At 47.8% G+C, this 22,620-nt stretch overlaps 1 protein-coding gene across 2 annotated transcripts in view; it reads left to right on the top strand.

The window, feature by feature from the left end:
* The window catches only part of GOSR1 (golgi SNAP receptor complex member 1), a 47,880-nt gene extending 29,361 nt beyond the window's left edge, over positions 1–18,519 (top strand). The window contains exons 7-9 of one of the 2 annotated variants that reach the window (XM_081338409.1): positions 6,191–6,220; positions 14,996–15,078; positions 16,461–18,519. In XM_081338409.1, coding sequence (XP_081194535.1) covers positions 6,191–6,220; positions 14,996–15,078; positions 16,461–16,585 — 238 coding nt within the window. In that variant the 3' untranslated portion in view covers positions 16,586–18,519. Of the gene's footprint in view, positions 1–6,190; positions 6,221–14,343; positions 14,945–14,995; positions 15,079–16,460 lie in introns of those variants that run through there. The other variant, XM_081338410.1, reaches the window with a different exon arrangement.
* Positions 18,520–22,620: the final 4,101 nt, after the last annotated feature.

Genomic DNA, 22,620 nt, shown 5'->3' with positions numbered 1-22,620 from the left:
TAGCTGGTGGTAATGCCTTACATTAATGCCCACTGCTTTGTTTTTAAGTTCATTTTAGACCTGTTCCTTGGGGGAATTGGCTGTTATTGCAAGGGAGAGTCACTGTCCGCTGGAACTGGTCTTCCGGAGAGAATGGAATGGAATGTAGAATAAAGAATGGAGAATGGAGAATAGAATAGAAAATAGAATAGAAAATGAATAGAATAGAATAGAATAGAATAGAATAGAATAGAATAGAATAGAATAGAATAGAATAATAGAGTAGAATAGAATAGAATAGAATAGAAAATGGAAAAAGGAAAAGGAAAATGGAATAGAATTAGAATTAAATAGAATAAAATGGAATGGAAAATGGAATGGAATAGAATAGAAAATGGAATGGAATAGAAAGAATAGAATAGAATAGAATAGAATTATGGGATAGGATAGAATAGAATATATAATATAGAAGAGAAGAGAATAAAGAATGGAAAATAGAATAGAATAGAATAGAATAGAATAGAATAGAATAGAATAGAATAGAATAGAATAGAATAGAATAGAATAATGAATAGGGAATGGGGAATGGGGAATGGGGAATGGAATGGAATGGAATGGAATATAGAATGGAGAATAAAGAATGGAGAATAGAATAGAATAGAATAGAATAGAATAGAATAGAATAGAATAGAATAGAATAGAAAATGGAAAAAGGAAAAGGAAAATGGAATAGAATTAGAATTAAATAGAATAAAATGGAATGGAAAATGGAATGGAATAGAATAGAAAATGGAATGGAATAGAAAGAATAGAATAGAATAGAATAGAATAGAATAGAATAGAATAGAATTATGGGATAGGATAGAATAGAATATATAATAGAGAAGAGAAGAGAAGAGAATAAAGAATGGAAAATAGAATAGAATAGAATAGAATAGAATAGAATAGAATAGAATAGAATAGAATAGAATAGAATAGAATAGAATAGAATAGAATAGAATAAACAGAGTTGGAAGGGGCCTTGGAGGTCTTCCAGTCCAGCCCCTTGCTCAAGCAGGAGAACCTGTACCATTTCAGATAAGTGACTGGTTTTTTCTTAAAGTCTAAGAAGATGCTTATCAGAATTGGAACTGGGGGGTGGGGCTTCGAAGCTTGAGAAAGTTAGGAGCAACCAGCAAAGACAGAAGATGGCTGGAGACAGCCTACTTGAGACGGGATGGAGTCAAGCAGGGAATTAGTCTGGAATCCTTACATAGACACCAGAGTCCAAAGTCCCTTGAATGCCGTTGAACCTTATCTAGACTGGCCCAGATGCAAATAGCCAGTCTGGGAAGATTCCTCTATTATAGGCTTGAGCCTGTTTCCCCAAAAGTAAGGCCTACTACACCAACCATAAGCCCTAGCTTGATTTTGGGGGGTGGGCCTAATATAAACCCTACCCCAAAAATAAGCCCTAGTTTTGGGGCAAGGCACGGACTTAAAAACCAAGTTAGGGCGGGGGTATGGAGCTGCCCCATGCATGCTGCACCCTGCATTTCTCAGTCACAGGCTTTTCCGGAAGGCCTCTGTAGCCAAGAACCGAGCTATGGATTCAATCCCTAGCTCGGTTCTGCAAGACCTCAGCAGCTGAGCACCAAGCTATGGACTGAATCCATAGCTCGGTACTCGGCTGCTTAGGCCTTCCGGAAAGGCCTCACTGCAAAATGCAAGCCCGAATGCAGCTGCAGAACTTCGGCCCCAGAAGAAGTGGACCGGCTGGGTGATGCTGTCAGTGCTGGAGGTGAAGTAAGGCCTACCCAGAAAATAAGACCTGGTGCCTCTTTTGGAGGCAAAAAAGAAAAAAAAACGGTCTTATTTTTGGCGAAACACGGTAGTTAATTGAAGTCTTCGCCCATAGATCTGATGGTTCGCGCCTGAAAAAGAGAGACAGTATTTATGACCGTCGCAATGTCTCGGGGTCCTCTTTTGCGACCTTCTGACAAGCTGTGGGGAAGCCAGATTCACTTAACAGCCGCATCCCCAATTTAATAACTGCAGTCGGTCACTTAACGACTGGGGGCAAGAAAGGTCATGAAATGGGGCAGTGCTCCCTTAACAACTGTCTTTGCTTAGCCACAGAAACTTTGGGCTCCGTTTTGGCCGCACGTCGAGGTCTACCTGTATTCTGTGAAAGCCCTAATAAGCAGGCATATACATAGAATGAAGGCTACTGCTAAGCTTGTAAGCCGCCCTGAGTCTTCGGAGAAGGGCGGGATATAAATGGAATTAAAATAAAAAATAAAAAAATAAAAATAAAAATTCCGAAGGGAGCCTCCAGCTGGAATGGCATTGTATCTGAGGATCGGACGCTGGTCCCAAGAATGAGAGAGCCTTTCTGCCTTGACTCCATCACCAGCTTCCCAGAAATGGGTCCCTGTGATACCCACGTCAGTCTCGCCGCTTCAGGAGTGACTCACCCAGCTGGCTGTTTTGGAACCCGTGACTCTCCTTTCCTCCGGGGCCAGGGCTGACCGTAAACAGCCACAGTCATCCCCTTTGCACTCAGTTGGTCATCTTGCTTGGAAACCTGGCTAGTTCTCCCCCCACCCCAGTTGTTGGTAGAGTCAGGTCAGGGGCTGGACTCAGCATCCCTTGGTGACACCCTGCCCCCCCCCCCCCGTTCTCCATCTGTACCTTGACAGGGCTCAGTTGTAACCCGAGGACTACCTGGGTTGGGAAACCAAGAGGGGGCTGGTTTTGGAAGCCAAGCACTGTACAGGTAAGTCCCTGACTTACAGCCGTTTCGTTTAGCAACCGTTCGAAGTTACAACGGCAGGGAAAAAAGGGACTTAGCGCCGTTTTTCACCCCAACGGCTCCTGCAGCGTCCCTCTGGGTCACCTGGTCAAAATTCGAATGCTGAGCAGCTGAATCGTGTTTATGACAGTCCCGTGATCCCCTTTTGCGACCTTCCCAGCCAGCTTCCGACAAGCGGAATCAGTGGGGCAAGTCTTGATTCGCTTAACGACCTCATGGTTCACTTAACATCTGCAACAATTAACAACTGTGGCAAAAAAGGTCATAAAATGGGGCAAAACTCACTCAATGACTGCCTTGCAGAGCAGTGGACATTTGGGGATGAACTGGTCGTAAGTCGAGGACCCCTTGTGCGCATGCCTGGAAAAAAACCACACCTTTGTCCCTTTTTTTAAGAACTGCATCCACCTTTTACCTCCATGCTCTGGCAATTTGCGTGCAGCCATCTCTTTTCGTCGGCTTCATGTAATTTTATCCAGATGGATGCTTGGACCAGATGTCCCCACTCCCTGATCTGGGCTGCAGGTGGTCCTCGACTTATGACAGTTCGCTTAGTGACTGCTCGAAGTTACGACAGCGCTGAAGGAAGTGATTCGGGGCCATTTTTCACACAGCCTCCCCATGGGTCGCATGATCAAAATTCAGACGCTCGGCAACCGCCTTGGATTTATGACGGTCGCGGCGTCCCCCCCCCCACCCCCCGGGAATGTCTCGTGGTCCCCTTTTTTTACGACCTTCCGACCAACAAAGTCAATTGGGGGGGAGGGGAGGGGGGGTAGCCTGATTCGCATCACAACCGTGTGACTATTTTTAACCGCCGCAGCGATTCGCAAAGCCGGCAAGCAGAGTTGCCAAACGGGACAAAAGCTCGCTTCACAAATTTCTGGCTTAGCGACGTGAATTCTAAGGCTCGACTGCGGTCGTAAGTCAAGGACTGCTTGTATCTACTTTCCCTCCCCCTGGGGGGGTGGGCTCCAGAGACCCACCCGAGTTAGGACAGTTGCGAAGCTGATGTGCATGTTGTCGTTGTTTTTCTCTGCTGGCTGATCCTAGCTCCATGGGCTACGGAGATGCTCAGCCATCCAGGTCGTGGTCGTCCCAAAGGAGCTTTTTTAGGAGGCAGCCGGACTGTCTTGTTTTTCCTTTGAAGACGTTTCCCTTCTCCTCCCAGAAGCTTCCTCGGCTCTGACCGGATGGTGGGGAATGGGAGGATTTATACTCCTTGTAGAGAGCCGGTCGTTTGCATCCTCTTAGAGAGTCCTCGAGGCCATTTGAAAAAGTCTCCTCCTCCTTCTTCTTTCCCTTATCCTTCATCTCCTCTTCCTTTTTCTTTCGTCTTTGTCCTCTTTCTTTCTTTCTTTCTTTCTTTCTTTCTTTCTTTCTTTCTTTCTTTCTTTCTTTCTTTCTTTCTTTCTTCTCTGTCTCTCTCTCTCTTTTTCTCTCTTATCCTTCTCCTTCTTTCCTTCCCATCTTCCTTTTCCTCTTCCGTCCTTTTCCCAAAGGAGCTTTTTCAGGAGGCAACTGGACTTCCTTGTTTTTCCTTTGAAGACCTTTCCCTTCTCCTCCCAGGAGCTTCCTCGGCTCTGACTGGATGGTGAGGAACGGGAGGATTTATACTCCTTGTAGAGAGCCGGTCCTTTGCCTCCTTTTAGAGAGTCCTTGAGGCCATTTGAAAAGGCCTCTTCCTCCTCCTCCTCCTCCTTTCTCTTTCCTTTCACCTTCTCTTCCTTTTCCTTTCCCCCTCCTCCTCCTCTTCTTTCTTTTTCTTTCTTTCTCTGTCTCTCTCTTTCTCTTTTCTCTCTTCTCCTTCTCCTTCTTTCCCTCCCATCTTCCTTCTCCTCTTCCTCTTCCTTCCTTTTCCCAAAGGTGCTTTTTTAGGAGGCAACCAGACTTTCTTGTTTTTGTTTTAAATCCCATTTATATCCCGCCCTTCTCCGAAGACTCAGGGCGGCTTACAAGCTTAGCACAAATCAATGTGCTTAGCAGTAGCCTTCATTCTATGTATATTTAATTTAATAATTTAATTTAATAATTTGATTTCTATACCGCCCTTCTCCCGAAGGACTCAGGGCGGTGAACAGGGCAATACACAATAAAAATCAGATACAAAAATTAAAAAACCATTAAAAACCAATTAAACATCATGCCCATAAAATCAATACATATTGAGTTAAGAACTAATTTTAAAAACCCAACCCCATCCCGTCAGACCAGGCCAGCTTGTTCGAAAAAGAATGTTTTAAGATCGCGCCGGAAGGAGCGAAGGTCGGGGGCCGTCCGGAGCTCAACCGGTAAGCGGTTCCAAAGGTCTGGCGCGCCCACAGAGAACGCTCTCCCCCTGGGGGTCACCAATCGGCATTCTTTGATCGGCGGCACCCTGAGGAGGCCCTCTCTGTGGGAGCGCACTGGACGGAGGGACGTATATGCCTGCTTATTAGGGCTTTCACACACACACACCCAAGCGGCATTATTACAAAGTCAGCTTAATTGCCCCCAACAATCTGGGTCCTCATTTTACCTACCTCGGAAGGATGGAAGGCCGAGTCAACCTTGAGCCTGGTGGGACTCGAACCTGCACTAATTGCAGGCAGCTGGTGTTACTTAAGGAGGCATTAGCCCACTGCTCCACCAAGGATCTTTTTCCTTTGAAGACATTTCCCTTCTACTCCCAGAAGCTTCCTCGGCTCTGACTGGATGGTGGGGAATGGGAGGATTTATACTCCTTGCAGACAGCCGGTCCTTTGCCTTCTTTTGGAGAACCACGGAGGCCTTTGTGTCCTCAGGGTCACCTGAGGGGTGCAAATGGTGCAAACCAAGTTACAAAGAGGGTTAAAAAGAGGCCATCTAGATCCAAATTGAACAGCCCTCCCTCCAGAGAGGGGGGGAAGGATACAACATCATCCACCTCCCGTCTGCAACACAGTCCTTTCCGCAGTTCCAAGGAGGCTCCACACCCATTTGCACCACTCGGGTGACCCCGAGGACACAGGTCAGCATCCAAGTGGCCTCGACGACTCTCTAAGAGGACGCAAATGACCGGCTGTCTGCAAGGAGTATAAATCCTTCCATTCCCCGCCATCCAGTCAGAGCCGAAGAAGCTTCTGGGAGGAGAAGGGAAACGTCTTCAAAGGAAAAAGACGAAAATCCAGCTACCTCCTGAAAAAAGCACCTTTGGGATAGAGAATTGCAGGGAACCGTCTTTTTTTTTTTCTTTGCTCTTTTCCCCCACCACCATCTCTGCGTTTTCTTGCCTTGGGCCCAGACTCAAAACTGCCAGCCCTCTTTGCAAAATAAATGCGTTTCCTCGGTTCTTTTCTTTCAATTTGCTTCCTGTTTCGGACGCCGGTTTTATTTTTGCAGGTTGGCCTAAGGGAAAGCGAGCTGTAAAAATTAAAAACATTTTGCTTTTCCTTTCAGCTCCGAACGACTGATCGAAGACACAATAAGGTAAGGCTGGGAAAGGGATCCGTCCCATTGCTTCAATCGGCACCTAACCCTGGGGGATCCTGGCGTTGCCTGTCCCACCCACCCCCTAGAAATAACACCCGAGCATTAAAAGACACCCCCCACACACACCTTTAAGTTTAACATTTAATATTTATAATTTCCAAATTTTAAATGACCACAGTTCCCTTTATCCCAATTCGTCACAAAATCTAATATTCAGAATACACGTCTTATCTGTTTAAATATATTCTAATTCTCACCACCTTACATCAACTAATTAATCATACAGTATAACGTTCTTATAGGGACCCGGTGGCTCAGTGGGTTAGGAAGCTGAGCTTGTCGATCGGAAGGTCGGCAGTTTGGCGGGTCGAATCCCGAGTGCCGCGTAGCAGAGTGAGCGCCTGTTACTCGTCCCAGCTTCTGCCAACCTAGCAGTTCGAAAGCCCGTAAAAATGCAAGTAGAAAAATAGGGACCACCACGGTGGGAAGGGAACAGCGTTCCGTGCGCCTTTGGCGTCTAGTCATGCCGTCCACATGACCACGGAGACGTCCTCGGACAAGCGCTGGCTCTTCGGCTTTGAAACGGAGATGAGCACCAGCCCCTAGAGTCGGAAACGACTAGCACGCATGTGCGGGGGAACCTTTACCTTTACCTTTATAACGTTCTTATTTTCTGTTAATTTCCAAGTGTCTTAAATTTAGTAACCCAAATTTTTCTCTTCTTTCAACATTAAACGCTTCCCCTCTTTTTCTCCTGATGTCTACCATCTCATATTTAAGCTAGCAATTTTTATTATAACAGCTAAGTAAAAACATATTTGTTACGTTTATCAATATATATTTTTTTGTAGCTTACGTACGGAAAACTAACTAGGACATTGATTGTCTATAGAGATTGAATGTTAAAATAACCAGGATATGTATAAACTAAGAATTATTGATAAAAGGTAAGAAAGTCATTTTTATTTAATTGGTGTAGTAAGAATTGCATTAAACAGGAGACAGTAAATAAATGCTAAGGGGAAAAGAGAGGAAATACTTAATGTAGTAGTTTGAGACTTGTACTAAAGATACTTGTGTGTTATTGAATTATCAATTAACTCAGCCGCCACGTTGCTTTTTAAATATTTAAATGTAAAATTAGAAAATCAATTTTTTAAAAAAATGATAGATAAATAAATAAATAAATAAAAGACACCCACCCCGCTTTTCTTCTGCCTCTTCAAATTCCCCCGTTCCAAAAAAAAGGCCTTCTGGAAGAATTAACCCCTTGAAGAGGTAGTCCTTGAATTAGCAACCCTTCGTTTAATGACGGTTCAAAGTTACCACCGCATTGAAAAAAGGGACTTGTCACCGGTTTTCACTTACAGCCGTTGCAGCATGTGATCAAAATTCAGATGCTCGGCATGTACCTATGACAGTTGCAGTGTCCCGGGGTCAGATGATCCCTTTTTTGCCCCCTTCTGACCAGCAAACTCAAGGGAGAATCCGGATTCACTGAACGACGGTGTGACTCACTTAACAACCGCAGGGTTTCACTTAATGGCAGCCAGCAGGGTCGTAAAACGGGGCCCAACTCACTGAGCGAATCTCTCACTGAGCCACAGACATTTTGGGCCCAATTGCCGTCGTAAGTCGAGGACTGGCCTGTGATCAAGGCGTCGGAGCGATTCCTAAACACTTTCAAACCGCTGGGCGGGCAGGAGCTGCAGCCAGGAACAGGAGCTCACCCTGTCTTGCAGTGCTCGGGTCTCAAACGCGGGCTGTCGTTTTTCCATCTGAGAAGCTCCTTGTCTTTAACCGCTGAGCCTCCGCATCTAAACTAAACAAACGGTTATAAGTCAAGGACTACCTGCAATAATCATCATCATCATCACACAGACTGACTACAAGCAGCGGCATGACAAAGTAGCAACAATGGTGCATTGGAAGATCCGCAAGGAATATCATTTGCCTGTAAGCAAGAACTGGTGGGATCATAAAATAGAGAAAGTCATAGAAAATGATAAAATTAAACTGCTCTGGGACTTCAGAATTCAAACAGACAAGCACCTGCACAACATAACACCCTGGACTTGACAACTGTCGATTAAGAAAGACAAAAAAGTCTGGATAGTGGACGTGGCAGTGCCTGGAGACAGCAGAATAGACGAGAAAGAACTGGAGAAGATAACAAAATACAAAGACCTACAAATAGAAATAGAAAGACTGTGGCAAAGGCGAGCAAGGGTGGCACCAATAGTCATAGGCGCCTTGGGTGCAATCCCAGAACAACTGGAGCACCACTTGGGCACCATCATTGGCATTGACAAATGCGCCATCAGTCAATTGCAAAAGGCGGCCTTACTAGGAACTGCTTCCATTCTGCGACGAGATCTACAATACCATCAAACATCCACATCTGCCTATCCCAGGTCCTTGGGAAGGACTCGATAGGTAGACAAAAATGCCAAATCCAGTCTGAACATCTGGCTGACTGTGCGATGATCAATAATAATAATAATAATCCACTGACAATCCAAATTGCCGACTTTGCAACAACAAAGTTAAAACTCCTTCACATCTAATATGTGAGTGCAGCAAAATCGCGCAAACTGATTACAAAGCCAGACATGACCGAGTTGCAGACATGATCGAGTTGCTAAACTAATCCACTGGGCGTTGTGTAAAAAATACGACTTGCCCGTGTCCGAAAAGTCGTGGGAACATAGGGTGGAAAAAGTTGTCGAGAATGAGAGGGTGAAGATCTTGTGGGACTTCCGAATACAGACAGATCGCCATTTGGAACACAACACGCCAGATATCGCAGTCGTAGAGAACCGAAGCGTACAGTTGATTGATACCGCTGTACCAGGAGATGGCAGAGTCGAAGAAAAAGAACTGGGAAAAATTATGAAATACCGCGACCTGGCCATCGAAATGGCGCGATTATGGATGAAACGTGTAACAGTGATACCCATTGTCATCGGGGCACTGGGAACGAGGTCCAAAAACTTTGCAAAAATACACATCAAGAAATTGCAGCTTCCTGCAATAACTCCAAAAAACTGCGCTACTCGGAACATCTTACATTTTAAGGAGATACCTGGTTGATACCTAGGATGCTGGCAGCAACCCGTGTCAACCATTAGTGCCAGTCAATCTGAGTGTTCAGTTGACTGAGGTTCAATAATAATAATAATAATAATAATAATAATAATAATAATAATAATAATAATAATAATAATAATAATAATAATAATATCATCATCGTCATCATCATCATCATCCCATTGGGATTTCCTGGCGTTGTCTCATCCAAGCACCAACCAGGCCTGCATATTACATAGATTTTGACATTGGCTAATGTTTGCCTAGGGGTTGCTCCCCTCCCTCCCAATTGGGGCTCCCCTGTTTCGGAGGTTTATAGATCAGGGGTGGGTGGATGAGGGTACAGATGGTGCCCCAGGAACTTTGTCTTTCATTGTTTCTCCTTTGGTCGCCACAATGCCAAAAAAGGATGTCGAGACTCTGGAAAGAGTGCAGAGAAAAGCAACAAAGGTGATCAGGGGACTGGAGGCTAAAACATATAAAGAACGGTTGCAGGAATTGGATATGTCCAGTTTAATGAAGAGAAGGATGAGGGGGGACATGATAGCAGTCTTCCAGTATCTCAGGCGCTGCCCCAAAGAAGAGGGAGTCAAGCGCCCGAAGCCAGGAGAAGAAGCAACGGATGGAAACTCATCAAGGAGAGAAGCAACCTGGAACTAAGGAGAAACTTCCTGACAGTGAGAACAATTAGCCAGTGGAACTCCTGGCCTCCAGAAGCTGTGGGTGCTCTTAACACTGGAGGTTTTTAAGAAGAGACTGGACAGCCACTTGTCTGGAGAGGATGGGTTTTGTGGTGGAGGCCACTTGGGATGTCTCTGCTGGCTTCCTGAATGTACCGCTGATTGGAAATTGGAGGTTTTACAAGTTTGCCTTTTCCAAAGCAGCCCTTGCAAAACCCTTTCCTTAATGGGGTCTGCTCGGCTGATTTTTTCCCTTTCCTTTCCTCTCCTCCTCCAGAGTCATCTGGCAGCATCTTGTTTTCCCCTGGAAAAAGTGGAGCGATGGCGGCTTTCGGAGAGCGAGAGAGACAGGCTAAAATGTATTTAACATTAGCGCTTGGCTTGGTGCCTCTGAATCACGCAGCTGTGGGCTGCAGGCAGCCACCACGGATCGATTGAGCCCAAAACTTCCCTAGCTAAGCAAGACAGTTGTTTGGAGATTTCTGCCCCATTTTACGACATAATAACAATAAATAATGAAGAAGGAAGAGGAAGGAAGAAGAAGAAGAAGAAGAAGAAGAAGAAGAAGAAGAAGAAGAAGAAGAAGAAGAAGAAGAAGAAGAAGAAGAAGAAGAAGAAGAAGAAGAAGAAGAAGACCACCAACAAAGCTACAAAAAACTGCGCTACTCGGAACATCTTACATTTTAAGGAGATACCTGGTTGATACCTAGGATCCTGGCAGCAACCCGTGTCAACCATTAGTGCCAGTCAATTTGAGTGTTCAGTTGACTGAGTTTCATGTTTTATGAATAAAAGTTTTATAATAATAATAATAATAATAACAACAACAACAACGAAATACCGCGACCTGGCCATCGAAACTGTGCAATTATGGATGAAACGTGTAACAGTGATACCCATTGTCATCAGGGTACCAGGAGCTATGTCCAAAAACTTTGCAAAACACATCAAGAAACTGCAGCTTCCTGCAATAACTCCAGCAAAGCTACAAAAAACTGCGCTCCTCGGAGCATCTTACATTTTAAGGAGATACCTGGTTGGTACCTAGGATGCTGGCAGCAACCCGTGTCAACCATCAGCGCCAGTCAATTTGAGTGTTCAGTTGACTGAGTTTCATTATTTTATGATAATAATAATAATAATAATAATAATAATAATAATAATAATAATAATAAGAAGAAGAAGAAGAAGAAGAAGAAGAAGAAGAAGAAGAAGAAGAAGAGGAGGAGGAGTTGGAAGGTCATCTAGTCCAACCCCCTGCTCAGGCAGGAAACCCTATAGTACCATTTTCAGACAATCTCTTCTTAAAAACCTCCAGGTTTGGAGCATTCACAACTTCTGGACGCAGGCAGTTCCGCTGGTTAATTAATTTTACCACCTGTCTGGTCACAGCTGGTAAGGGAATCCCTGCTGTTGTTCAGTTACAAACACGCCGTTAAACGAATCCGGCTTCCCCCCATTGACTTTCCTGGTTAGAAGGTCGCAAAAGGGGATCCGGCATGCTGCAACCGTCACAAGTACGTGCCAGTCGCCAAGCTTTCGAGTCATCGGTGTGAAAAACGGTCCTAAGTCATTTTTTTCTCCCAGTGCTGTTGCAGCTTTCAACAGTCGCTAAACGAACCGGGGCTGAGATTCCAGTTTTCAGGAGCAGAGAGCCCCCCCCCCCGCCTTTCCCTCAAGCCATAGCCGTGGCGGTTTATTCCATGGCATTCAGGTGGTAGACTCAAGATCCGGAAGAGCCTCGGCAGACTTGAACCCGGGGCCCTACCGAACAAAATGCAATTCCAGGGTGAGGAAAAAAAATACGAGTCAGTTGCCAAGCGTCCAAATTTTGATCCCGTGAGCACGGGGATGCTCTGTGTGGAAAAAACGGTCCTAAGTCAGGTTTTTTTTTCAGGGCTGTAAAAATTTTGGACGGTCACTAACTGAACGGCTGTAAGTCAAGGACGACCTGTGTTTGCATATATAGCCACAAATACACTCTTTGCCTGCCTGCTCCCATCCAGTCTGGCGCTGAGCGCGCCAGGAGGACAGTGGGAAAGAGCCACGGTCTTCGCTCCCGGTGGGGGCTCTTGACGGCTTTCAAAGGGACAGGATTGTGTGAAGGAGGAAATGGCTTTTTTGCGTTGCTTGATATAGGCAAGAGTTGGCCCGCACTGCAGGGGGCTGCAGGAGTTTATTTATTATATGTATTTGCTTGCTTTTTGTCCTGCCTTTATGAGTTTATAAGTTAATAGAATAGAATAGAATAGAATAGAATAGAATAGAATAGAATAGAATAGAATAGAAGTAAAGGTAAAGGTTCCCCCGCAGACGCGTGCTAGTCGTTTCCAACTCTAGGGGCTGGTGCTCATCTCCGTTTCAAAGCCGAAGAGCCAGCGCTTGTCCGAGGACGTCTCCGTGGTCATGTGGCCGGCATGACTAGACGCCAAAGGCGCACGGGACGCTGTTACCTTCCCACCGGAGTGGTCCCTATTTTCCTACTTCCATTTTTACGTGCTTTAGAACTGCTAGGTTGACAGAAGCTGGGACGAGTAACAGGCGCTCACTCTGTTACGCGGCACTCGGGATTCGACCCGCCAAACTGCCGACCTTCTGATCAACAAGCTCAGCGTCCTAACCCACTGAGCCTCCGCAGAATATAGAATAGAATACAATAAAAAATGGAATAGAATAGAATAGAATAGAATAGAATAGAATAGAATAGAATAGAATAGAATAGAATAGAATAGTTGAAAGGGACCTTGGAGGTCTTCTAGTCCAGCCCCCTGCTCAGGCAGGAAACCCTATACCATTTCAGACAAACGGTTGACCAATTTTTTCTTAAGTAACTCAAGGCGGTGAACAGACTTAATACTCCTTTCTATTTTCCCCAGAACAACAACCCTATGAGGTGGGTTGGGTTGAGAGAGAGGGACTGGCCCAGAGTCGCCCAACTGGCTTTTGGGCCTAAGGCAGGACTAGAACTCACCGTTTCCTGGTGATTGGCCCAAAGCCACCCAGCCAGCTTTTATGCCTAAGGTGGGACTAGAACTCACCGTCTCCTGCTGATTGGCCCAAAGTCACCCAGCTGGCTTTTATGCCTAAGGTGGGACTCGAACTCACCGTCTCCTGGTGATTGGCCCAAAGTCACCCAGCCAGCTTTTATGCATAAGGCGGGACTCGAACTCACTGTTTCCTGGTGATTGGCCCAAAGTCACCCAGCCAGCTTTTATGTATAAGGTGGGACTAGAACTCACCGTCTCCTGGTGATTGGCCCAAAGTCACCCAGATGGCTTTTGTGCCTAAGGCGGGGCTGGAACTCACCAGCACCTGACGATTGGCCCAAAACTTTGGAGACCCCTGCCATAAGGCATTGAAAAGCCACAGGCCTAGCTATGAAGAGGCGGCTGTGTTGGGTCCGTGTGAGAAAGAGGAGCTTGGCTGGTCGACGACTCCATTTTTTTCCCCCTCTCGTCGGAACCAAAGTAGCCCATTGTCCAATTTACCCACCGGTTCCTCTCTCTCCATTGTAGCCCTTAAAGTTTTCCCAGCACCCAGAAACCTATTTGCATCTCTGCCCGTGTCTTAAGTGGCTCAGGTTTTCCTCCTCCTGCCACGTCACTTCGCCTTTTCAAGCAGCTTTCTCTCTCTCTCTGCCACTCCCAAGGCCCGGGAACGGAGCATCCCTCCTGGGGTTGCTTTTTTGCTCCTTCCTGGGCGAGCCCCAATTCTCCAAGGGGGTGTGTGTGTGTCCCCCGGGTAGAGATGGATCAGGCCCAAATCCCGGGTGGGGTTGCCTAGGAGACGTGTACTCATCCCCTGCAACACAGAAGCTCACAGTTTGTTGTTAATAATAATAATAATAATAATAATAATAATAATAATAATAATAATAATAATAATAATAATAATAATAATAATAATAATAATATAAAGTTGGAAGGGACCTCGGAGGTCATCTAGCCCAACCCCCTGCTCAGGCAGGAAACCCTGTACCGTTTCAGACAAGTGGCTGTCCAGTCTCTTCTTAAAAACTTCCAGTGTTGGAGCATTCACAGCTTCTGGAGGCAGATTGTTCCCCTGGTTAGTTGTTCTCACTGTCAGGAAGTTTCTCCTTAGTTCCAGGTCGCTTCTCTCCTTGGTTAGTTTCCATCCGTTGCTTCTCGTCCTGCCTTCAGGCGCTTTGGAGAAGAGCTAGACTGCCTCTTCTTTGGGGCAGCCCCTGAGAGATTGGAAGACTGCTATCATGTCACCCCTAGTCCTTCTCTTCATTAAACTACACATACCCAATTCCAGCAACCGTTCTTTATATGTTTTAGCCTCCAGCCCCCTAATCATCTTGGTTGTTCTTCTCTGTACCCTTTCTAGAGTTGATCTGATTGATCTGACCATCTTGGTAGGCCAAAGTTTTATGTCTTCAGATGCCTCGCGGCCTTCCCCCCCCCCCTTTAAACTACAAATCCCAGGATGCCATGGGAGAAGCCTTGAGGGCCCGGAACAGATTTGTACAAATAAAATATTATTCCTCTTATCGAAGCGTAAGAGCCTCAGTTATTTCAAGTGCCGGTAATCCTCAAGAGTTTGGTTCGTGACCGTTCAAAGTTACAACGGCACTGACAAAAAAATGACTCGGGACCCCTTTTCACACTTAACGACCGTTGCAGCATCCCCGCGGTCACACGATTATAAAGTTCAGACCCTCGGCAACTGACTCCTATTTACGACGGTTGCACTCTGCTGGGCTCATGTGATCCCCTCTTGTGCAACCTTCCGACAAGCCAAGGCAACGGGGAAGCCAGGTTCACTTCAGACCTGTGTGATTGACAACTGCAGTGACTCACTTAAGATGTGTGGCAAGAAAGGTGGTAAGGCAAAATTCAGTTAACAAATGTCTCGCTTAGAAACAGAAATTTGGGGCTCAGTTGTGGTCGTAAGTCAAGGATTAGCTGTAGTGAGTTACCTTGAGTATTAAATGGCCAATCTCTTTTTTTGCCCTTTCTCTGCTTCCTCTCCACCTCAGCATTGCCATGGCCACGAAAGAAAACATGACTTCGCAGCGAGGAATGATGAAATCCATACAGAGTAAGATGAACACCTTGGCCAGTATCCTTTCTCCTGCTGCTGCTGCTGCTGCTTTTCACCTGCCGGGCACCGAACGTTCACTGGAATCAGAAAGTTGGGAAGGAGCCTAGAGGTCATCCAGTCCAACCCCCCACACACAAACACACTGCATCCACTAGAGCAGGGCTTCCCAACCGTAGCAAATTTAAGAGGTGTGAGATCAGGGAGGAGCCGAAGGGAGCCAACTTTTTGTGATGGGGCCCGGAAGGATCCACCCAGAGTTAGTCGAAAGGTGGGCAGCTATAGAAATGTTTTGAATAGAATAAATAGGTGAAGCGGGGGGGGGGAGATTCACAAAGGATGTGGACAGGCAGGAGTGGAGAACAGAGCCAGGATGGAGGGGAAACCCTGGCTTAAGGGGCAGAGTGCTTCCCTTTGGGGGCAGCAGTTCCCTCCCTCCCTTCCTTCCTCCCTTCCTTCCTTCCTTCCTTTCTTTCTTTTTCTTTTTCTTCCTTCCCTTTTTCTTTTTCTCCTTCCTTTCTTCTCTCCTTCCTTCCTCTTTTTTACTTTTTCTTTCCTTCCCTTTTTCACTTTCTCTTCCTTCTTTCCTTCTCTTTTTCACTCTCCTTCCTTCCTTTTTCGCTTTCTTTCCTTCCCTTTTTCACTTTCTCTCCTTCCTTCTTTCCTTCCTTCTCTTTTTCACTTTCTCTCTTTCCTTGTCTTCTTTTTCTTTCTTGTCTTCCTTCTCTCTTTCTTTCTTCCTTCCCTTTTTCACTTTCTCTCCCTCTCTTTTTCACTTTCTCTCCTTCCTTCCTTCTCTTTTTCACTTTCTCTCCTTCCTTCTTTCCTTCTTTCTCTTTTTCACTTTCTCTCCTTCCTTCTTTCCTTTTTCACTTTCTCTCCTTCCTTCCTTCCTTCTCTTTTTCACTTTCTCTCCCTTCCTTCCTTCCCTTTTTTACTTTCTCTCCTTCTTTCCTTCCTTTCCTTTTTCACTTTCTCTCCTTCCTTCCTTCCTTTCTTCCTTCCTTCTCTTTTTCACTTTCTCTCTTTTCTTGTCTTCCTTCTCTTCTCTTCCTTTTCTTCCCTCTTTCTTTCCTTCCTTTCTTTTTCTTTCTTTCTTTTCTTTTCTTTCTCCTTGCTTTCCTTTCTCTTTCCCTACCAAAACCTAGGGACATTTTTTAAATAAATAAACAAACCACAGTCACTGCACAAACGTGAATGTGACGGTGCCCAACAGGCCCAAACTCCCCCCCCCTCAAAAAAGCCCCTAGAATGTCAACAGAGAAAAACAAAGACTTGGGGGGGCACCCTGCCCCATGCCTTCTCAAAAGAGGGCTGAAAACCCCACCACTGGATAGGGTGGGTGGGTGGGTGGCCGGCCGGCCCTTTTCCTTGCCGCCCTTAACTCGGCTGCCCCAACCCAGACCGCTTCCCGGCGGTGAACAGCCTCATCCAGCGGATCAACCTGCGCAAGCGACGGGACACCCTCATCCTGGGGGGCGTGATCAGCATCTGCACCATCCTCCTGCTGCTGTATGCTTTCCATTGATGGAGGAGGCCGCGCACAGAGAGAGACTCCTGGGACCACGATCTGGCCCTGCGAAGGGGCGGGCAGACTGCTGCGGGACCCCCCACCCCCCCACCCCTTTCAATCTGGGGACGTGGAGACCAAGTGACCTTGGCAGCTGGATTCTCTTCCTTCCTTCTTTCTTCCACAACAGCTGGCCACGGGTGCCGAAGGTGACCCCCTGTTCATCCCCCGTCCCGCTCTCTTATACTGAGGGACGCAGCTTCCCTTCTGCCCGTAAAATGTCTTCTCCCTTTTCTACCATTTCGCTCTCCTCTGAAGGCGAGGAAGGCCCGGCCTGCCTGCCCCCCACCCCACTCCACTCGCCCCAATTCAGCTGTCATGTTCACCTGCCAGAGGAGAACCTTAATTTCTCCCTTTTTCCAGCCCGCCTCCCCGAAAAAAAACCCCTCTCGTAAATTGTAACCCAACTTCGCCCTGACTTTGCGACTTTAAAACGTGGGCCTGGCCCGGTTGGAGAGCCGAGATCCACGGAGAGAAATTCTTCACCAGACACACACACACATATATATATCTATATATTTTGGAGGAAGGTGATCCTCAAGGGCTGAGTTGGTAAGTATCTCGCCGTTTTGGAGAAGACCACTTCCTTCCGATCCCCTTTCCCACGACGTCGAGGACGGCCCAAACACGCCGGTTCACCGATGCCGGGAAAATGTCCCCAAACAAGAGACCGGCTCTTTCCTTTCGACATGGAGAGCATTCGTGAGACGGACCCTCGGCGGAGACCCTTCACCAAACTGGGAAAGCGGTTGATGTTTCGACAGATCCCCCCCGGAAAACGAGTGAAGCGCGTTCCTCGTCTCGAGAGCTCCCCAAACAGCGATGGGGATTAAAAGAGAGCGAGTGGCATTTAGGCAACCAAATCGGCGGGCCGTTTTCGCAAGGGATAATCTCGACCGAAAGAGTTTCCTGCAAGTCCTCTCGCCTTGTTTGTCCGACTTTGGTTTGGTTCCCGTCCTAACAAAGATATCGGATGGCGCCCGCCCACCCTTGCTTCGAAACAGAAATAAAATTTTAAAAAAAGAGATTTCTATTACATACTCTTGGAGAGAAATCAAGAGATTTGGACTTTTTATCGGCAATTTGCATTTATTAGCTTAGCCGGTGGGGAATCATGGGACATGGAGTCCCAATGGATTCAAGGGTGGGAAGAGTGAGTCGGGGAGCCCTGATTGTCACCTCCATTCCTCCGTGGTGACATTAAACCAGGATGGGCAACTATGGTGCTTTATAATCTTTGGACTTCAACTCCCAGTATTCCTGAGCCGGCCAATATGGCCGGCTCAGGAATTCTGGGAGTTGAAGTCCACAGGTCATTAAGGGGCCCAAGGGGCCCGTTCCTGCATTAAATACTAGCTTACAATGGTTTTGTTCGAATAGATTCCAGAAACTAGCTAGCCACTATAGCACAAAAGACCTGCGTCAACTTCTTAAATTAATAAAACTATTCATCCTCTTTCGGGTTCGCAAATCTGTCTAATCCCGTTAACGCTACGAATAAAAGTAAAAAGAAAAAAATGACAAGATGGGGCGGGGGGTGTTTGGCTGCAAAGAGATTGCTCGAGATTAGAGAATACTTCCTTTTGCAAATAAACCGTTTATTCCAGAATAGGAGCAAAGCAAAAGTTTCAGAGGTGAATTTAAATTTGTTTTAAGACCTCTTGAGTTAAGAAACCGCTGCTGGAAGTTTTTTTATTTTATTCTGGTGGTTTTTTGTTGTTTTTTTAAACTCGTCTTTTCTTTCCGCCTTGGTGGTTGCGTTCTGCTGAGATAGGAAAAGGGTTATCTGATTAATAAATTAATAAGAAAATAAAGATTTGGTTGCATTACCTGGCTAACAAAAATGAAAGGGGGAAAAAAGCGCTATCTCTGAATAAAATGTATTTCTTTAATCTTAAGATTCTTGTTCTTTCATTGGTTACTCCTTCTGGGTTTCGATGGAACAGTGTAAAAATGATTCGAAATCTGAGGCTGAGTTTGCCCAGCAGATGAAACTAAACTATGATTGATTTGATGGGGGTCTATAGCAGGGGTGCTCAACACCCGGTCCGTGGGCCGGTACTGAACCGTGGCACGCCAGCAACCGGTCCGCACAAACAAGCAAAGCCCCACCTGCGGAATGCAGGCGACAGACAAAACTACACACCCTCCGGTCCGCGGAAAAACCTATCCACAGAACCGGTCCCTGGTTCCCAAAAGGTTGGGGACGTCAGCCCTAAGGAATATATTATAGCAGCATTTATGCTATATAACATAGCAGAGGGATGCAGTGGCTCAGTGGGTTAGGACGCTGAGCTTGTCGATCAGAAGGTCGGCAGTTTGGCGGGTCGAATCCCGAGTGCCGCGTAGCAGAGTTTATGTTTTATGTTTTATTTGATTTCTATACCGCCCTTCTCCCGAGGGACTCAGGGCGGTTCACAGGGCATATATAAATAGCGGTACAAAAGTTAAAAGGAAATTAAACCAGTGCCCAATTAAAATACAACAATAATAAAATACTAAAAAACCAATTAAAAACCCATATTCCCCCATCAGGCCAGACCAGCTAATTCAAATAAGTGGGTCTTCAGCCCGCGGCGGAAGGATCGGAGGTCTGATGCCATCCGGAGCTCAACCGGCAGTTGGTTCCATAATGCTGGAGCACCCACAGAGAAGGCCCTCCCCCTGGGGGCCACCAGTCGACATTCCCTGACCGGAGGCACCCTGAGGAGGCCCTCTCTGTGGGAACGCACAGGGCGGAGGGGAGTTGACGCCGGCAGCAGGTGGTCCTCGAGGTAACCCGGACCCATGCCATGTAAGGACTTAAAGATCATAACCAAGACCTTGAACCTCACCCGGAAGACAACTGGTAGCCAATGCAGCTCGCGGAGCAAAGGTGTAACATGGGAGTACCGGGAAACTCCCAGGACAACTCTCGCGGCCGCATTCTGTACCAGTTGGAGCCTCCGAGTGGTCTTCAAGGGAAGCCCCATGTAGAGAGCATTACAGTAGTCTAGGCGAGAGGTCACGAGCGCATGAGTGACCGTACACAGGGCATCCCGGTCCAGATAGGGCCGCAACTGGCGCACCAGGCGAACCTGGGCGAAAGCCCCCCTAGTCACGGCCACTATATGATCTTCCAGAGTAAGTCGTGAATCTAGGAGGACTCCCAAGTTGCGAGCCCTATCCACGGGGGGTAAGAGCTCACCCCCCATAGAAAGCGATGGAACATTTTGAATGTCCCGGGATGCCGGAATGTACAGCCACTCAGTCTTGTCAGGGTTGAGTTGAAGTCTGTTCCTCCCCATCCAGACCCGAACCGCCTCCAGGCAACGGGACATCACAGCGAGGGCATCACTGGGGTGGTTTGGGGTCGAAATGAAAAGTTGGGTATCATCGGCGTATTGATGATACCCAACTCCAAAACCACAAATGATCTCACCCAGCGGTTTCATGTAGATGTTGAACAGGAGAGGCGAGAGAACCGACCCCTGAGGAACTCCACAAACGAGAGACCTAGGGGCCGATCTCTGCCCCCCTGCCAACACCGACTGCGAACGTCCCAGGAGATAGGAGGAGAACCACTGAAGAACTGTGCCTCCCACTCCCAATCCCCTGAGACGCCGCAGCAAGATACCATGGTTGATGGTATCGAAAGCCGCCGAGAGGTCTAATAGGACTAGGATAGAGGAGTATCCCCTATCCCGAGCCCTCCAGAGATCATTCACCAGAGCGACCAATGCCGTCTCCGTGCTGTACCCGGGCCTGAAACCCGATTGGTACGGGTCCAAATAATCCGCTTCATCCAGGACCAGAGGGAGCTGATGCGCCACCACACTCTCAACAACCTTCGCAAGGAAGCGAAGGTTGGAGACTGGACGAAAGTTGTTCAATACAGCTGGGTCCAAGGCAGGCTTCTTGAGGAGAGGTCTCACCACCGCCTCCTTCAAGACGGTGGGGAAATTACCCTCACTCAAGGAAGCTGATATAACCGCCTGGAGCCAGCCTCGTGTCCTCTCCCTAGCTGCATAAACCAGCCAAGAAGGGCACGGATCCAATAAACATGTGGTGGAGCTCAGCCTCCCCATAATCCTGTCCACTTCATCAGGGGTCACAGAATCAAACTCCTCCCAGATAACATTGACAAGACCGCCCGTGTCCTGATCGTCAGACTCTGCCCAGCGATTTTATCCGACAGATGTTGACTAAATTCCTCGGCACGACCCTGCAAGGGATCCTCCCTCACCTCCTGATTAAGGAGGGAGCGGGTCACCCTAAACAGGGCGGCTGGGCGATTATCTGCGGACGCGATGAGGGTAGAGAAGTAATTACACCTCGCCGCCCTCATCGCTGCGAGGTAAGACCTAATATAGGTTCTTAACCGCAACCGGTCGGGTTCGGATCGGCTAGACCTCCAGCAGCTCTCTAGGCCCCGTTTCCGACGCTTCATCTCCCGGAGCTCCGCAGAGAACCATGGAGCTCGCTGGGATCTGCACCGGGTCAGGGGCCGCAGGGGTACAACTCGGTCCAGTGCCTCAGTGGCTGCCCTTTCCCAGGCTTCCACTAAGGCATCCGCCGAGTTGTGAGCAGTGGAGGCAGGTGGGGACCCCAGCGCCGCTTGGAATCTATCAGGATCCATTAAGCGTCTGGGGCGGTACCATCTAATTGGCTCCGTACCCCCACGGCGGGGGGTGGCAAAACGGAAGACCAGCCGCAGGAGATGATGATCGGTCCATGACAGGGGCATAATAAATGGAGAGCCCCCACCAAGATCATCCAACCACCATCCAGATAAAAAAATCAGGTCAAGGGTGTGGCCTCCCTCATGAGTTGGTCCAGAAATTACTTGCGTCAGGTCCATGGCCGTCATGGAAGCCATGAACTCCCGAGCTAGCTCAGATGAGCCTCCCAGGGATGGTAGATTGAGGTCCCCCAAAACTATAAGTTTGGGGAACTCAATCACCAACCCCGAGAGGATATTGAGCAGCTCGGGCAGGGCTGCCGCTGCGCGACTAGGCGAAATGTACACCAGCAGCAAGCCCAACTGCGCCCCAGAACCAAATCTCACAAAGAGAGACTCACACCCGACTATCTGAAGAACGGTGGTCTCCCACGGACGTAAGGTCTCCCTAATAATCACCGCCACACCCCCACCCCTACCTTGAGCTCGTGGCCGGTGTAGCACCCGGAAACCTGGTGGGCAAAGGTCAACCAAAGGGACCCCACCCTCTGGGCCCAACCAAGTCTCCGTGATGCAAGCCAGGTCCGCATGCTCACCCTCAACTAAATCCCTAACGAGGGGAGCTTTATTAACCACGGACCTGGCATTCAGGTACACCAGCCTGAGCTCAGGAGGCTGCACATCCTCGCTCCTGGAACCTCGGGGAAGAAGCAGAGGGTCGGAGCGCCTCACCGCTTGCAAATAGCGGAGACGGCCCTCCCGGTAGCGATACGGCCCTCTGTCTATCCGCCTGCTGCCATTCCCCGTCGTGGGAATCAGTAATCCCACGACCCGCTCATGAGCCCCGGAGACAACCAGACCCTGTTCTCCCCCCGCGCGGTCAGACCCAAGTCTGGCCTGAGCCATGGTTGATTGGCCACCCCCCATAGCCAAACAACTCCCATCTCCCACCCCTGTCCCTAACCTCATAAAAAATTTCGATAAAAAATTAATCAGGGGCCTCCTATTAAATTTGTGTTGACGGCCCCTGCCCCTGCCCAGCCATCTCTCAGGGTCCCAGAACTCGGGCCCTTCATCGAGATGAGCACCGGCCCCTAGAGTCGGAAACGACTAGCACACGTGTGCGGGGGAACCTTTACCTTTTTATATAACATAGCTGTCTCTTTAGGGGTTATAATAGTATGATTCCCTAAAGAATAAAGGTAAAGGTTCCGCCGCACATGCGTGCTAGTCGTTTCTGACTCTAGGGGCCGGTGCTCATCTCCGTTTCAAAGCCGAAGAGCCAGCGCTTGTCCGAGGACGTCTCCGTGGTCACGTGGCCGGCATGACTAGA

This window comes from Vipera berus, assembly GCF_964194415.1.
Source record: "Vipera berus genome assembly, chromosome: 1".
Taxonomy (NCBI): domain Eukaryota; kingdom Metazoa; phylum Chordata; class Lepidosauria; order Squamata; family Viperidae; genus Vipera; species Vipera berus.
The sequence above is the reverse complement of the archived record's forward strand: the minus strand, read 5'-3'. Positions and strand labels throughout refer to the sequence as shown.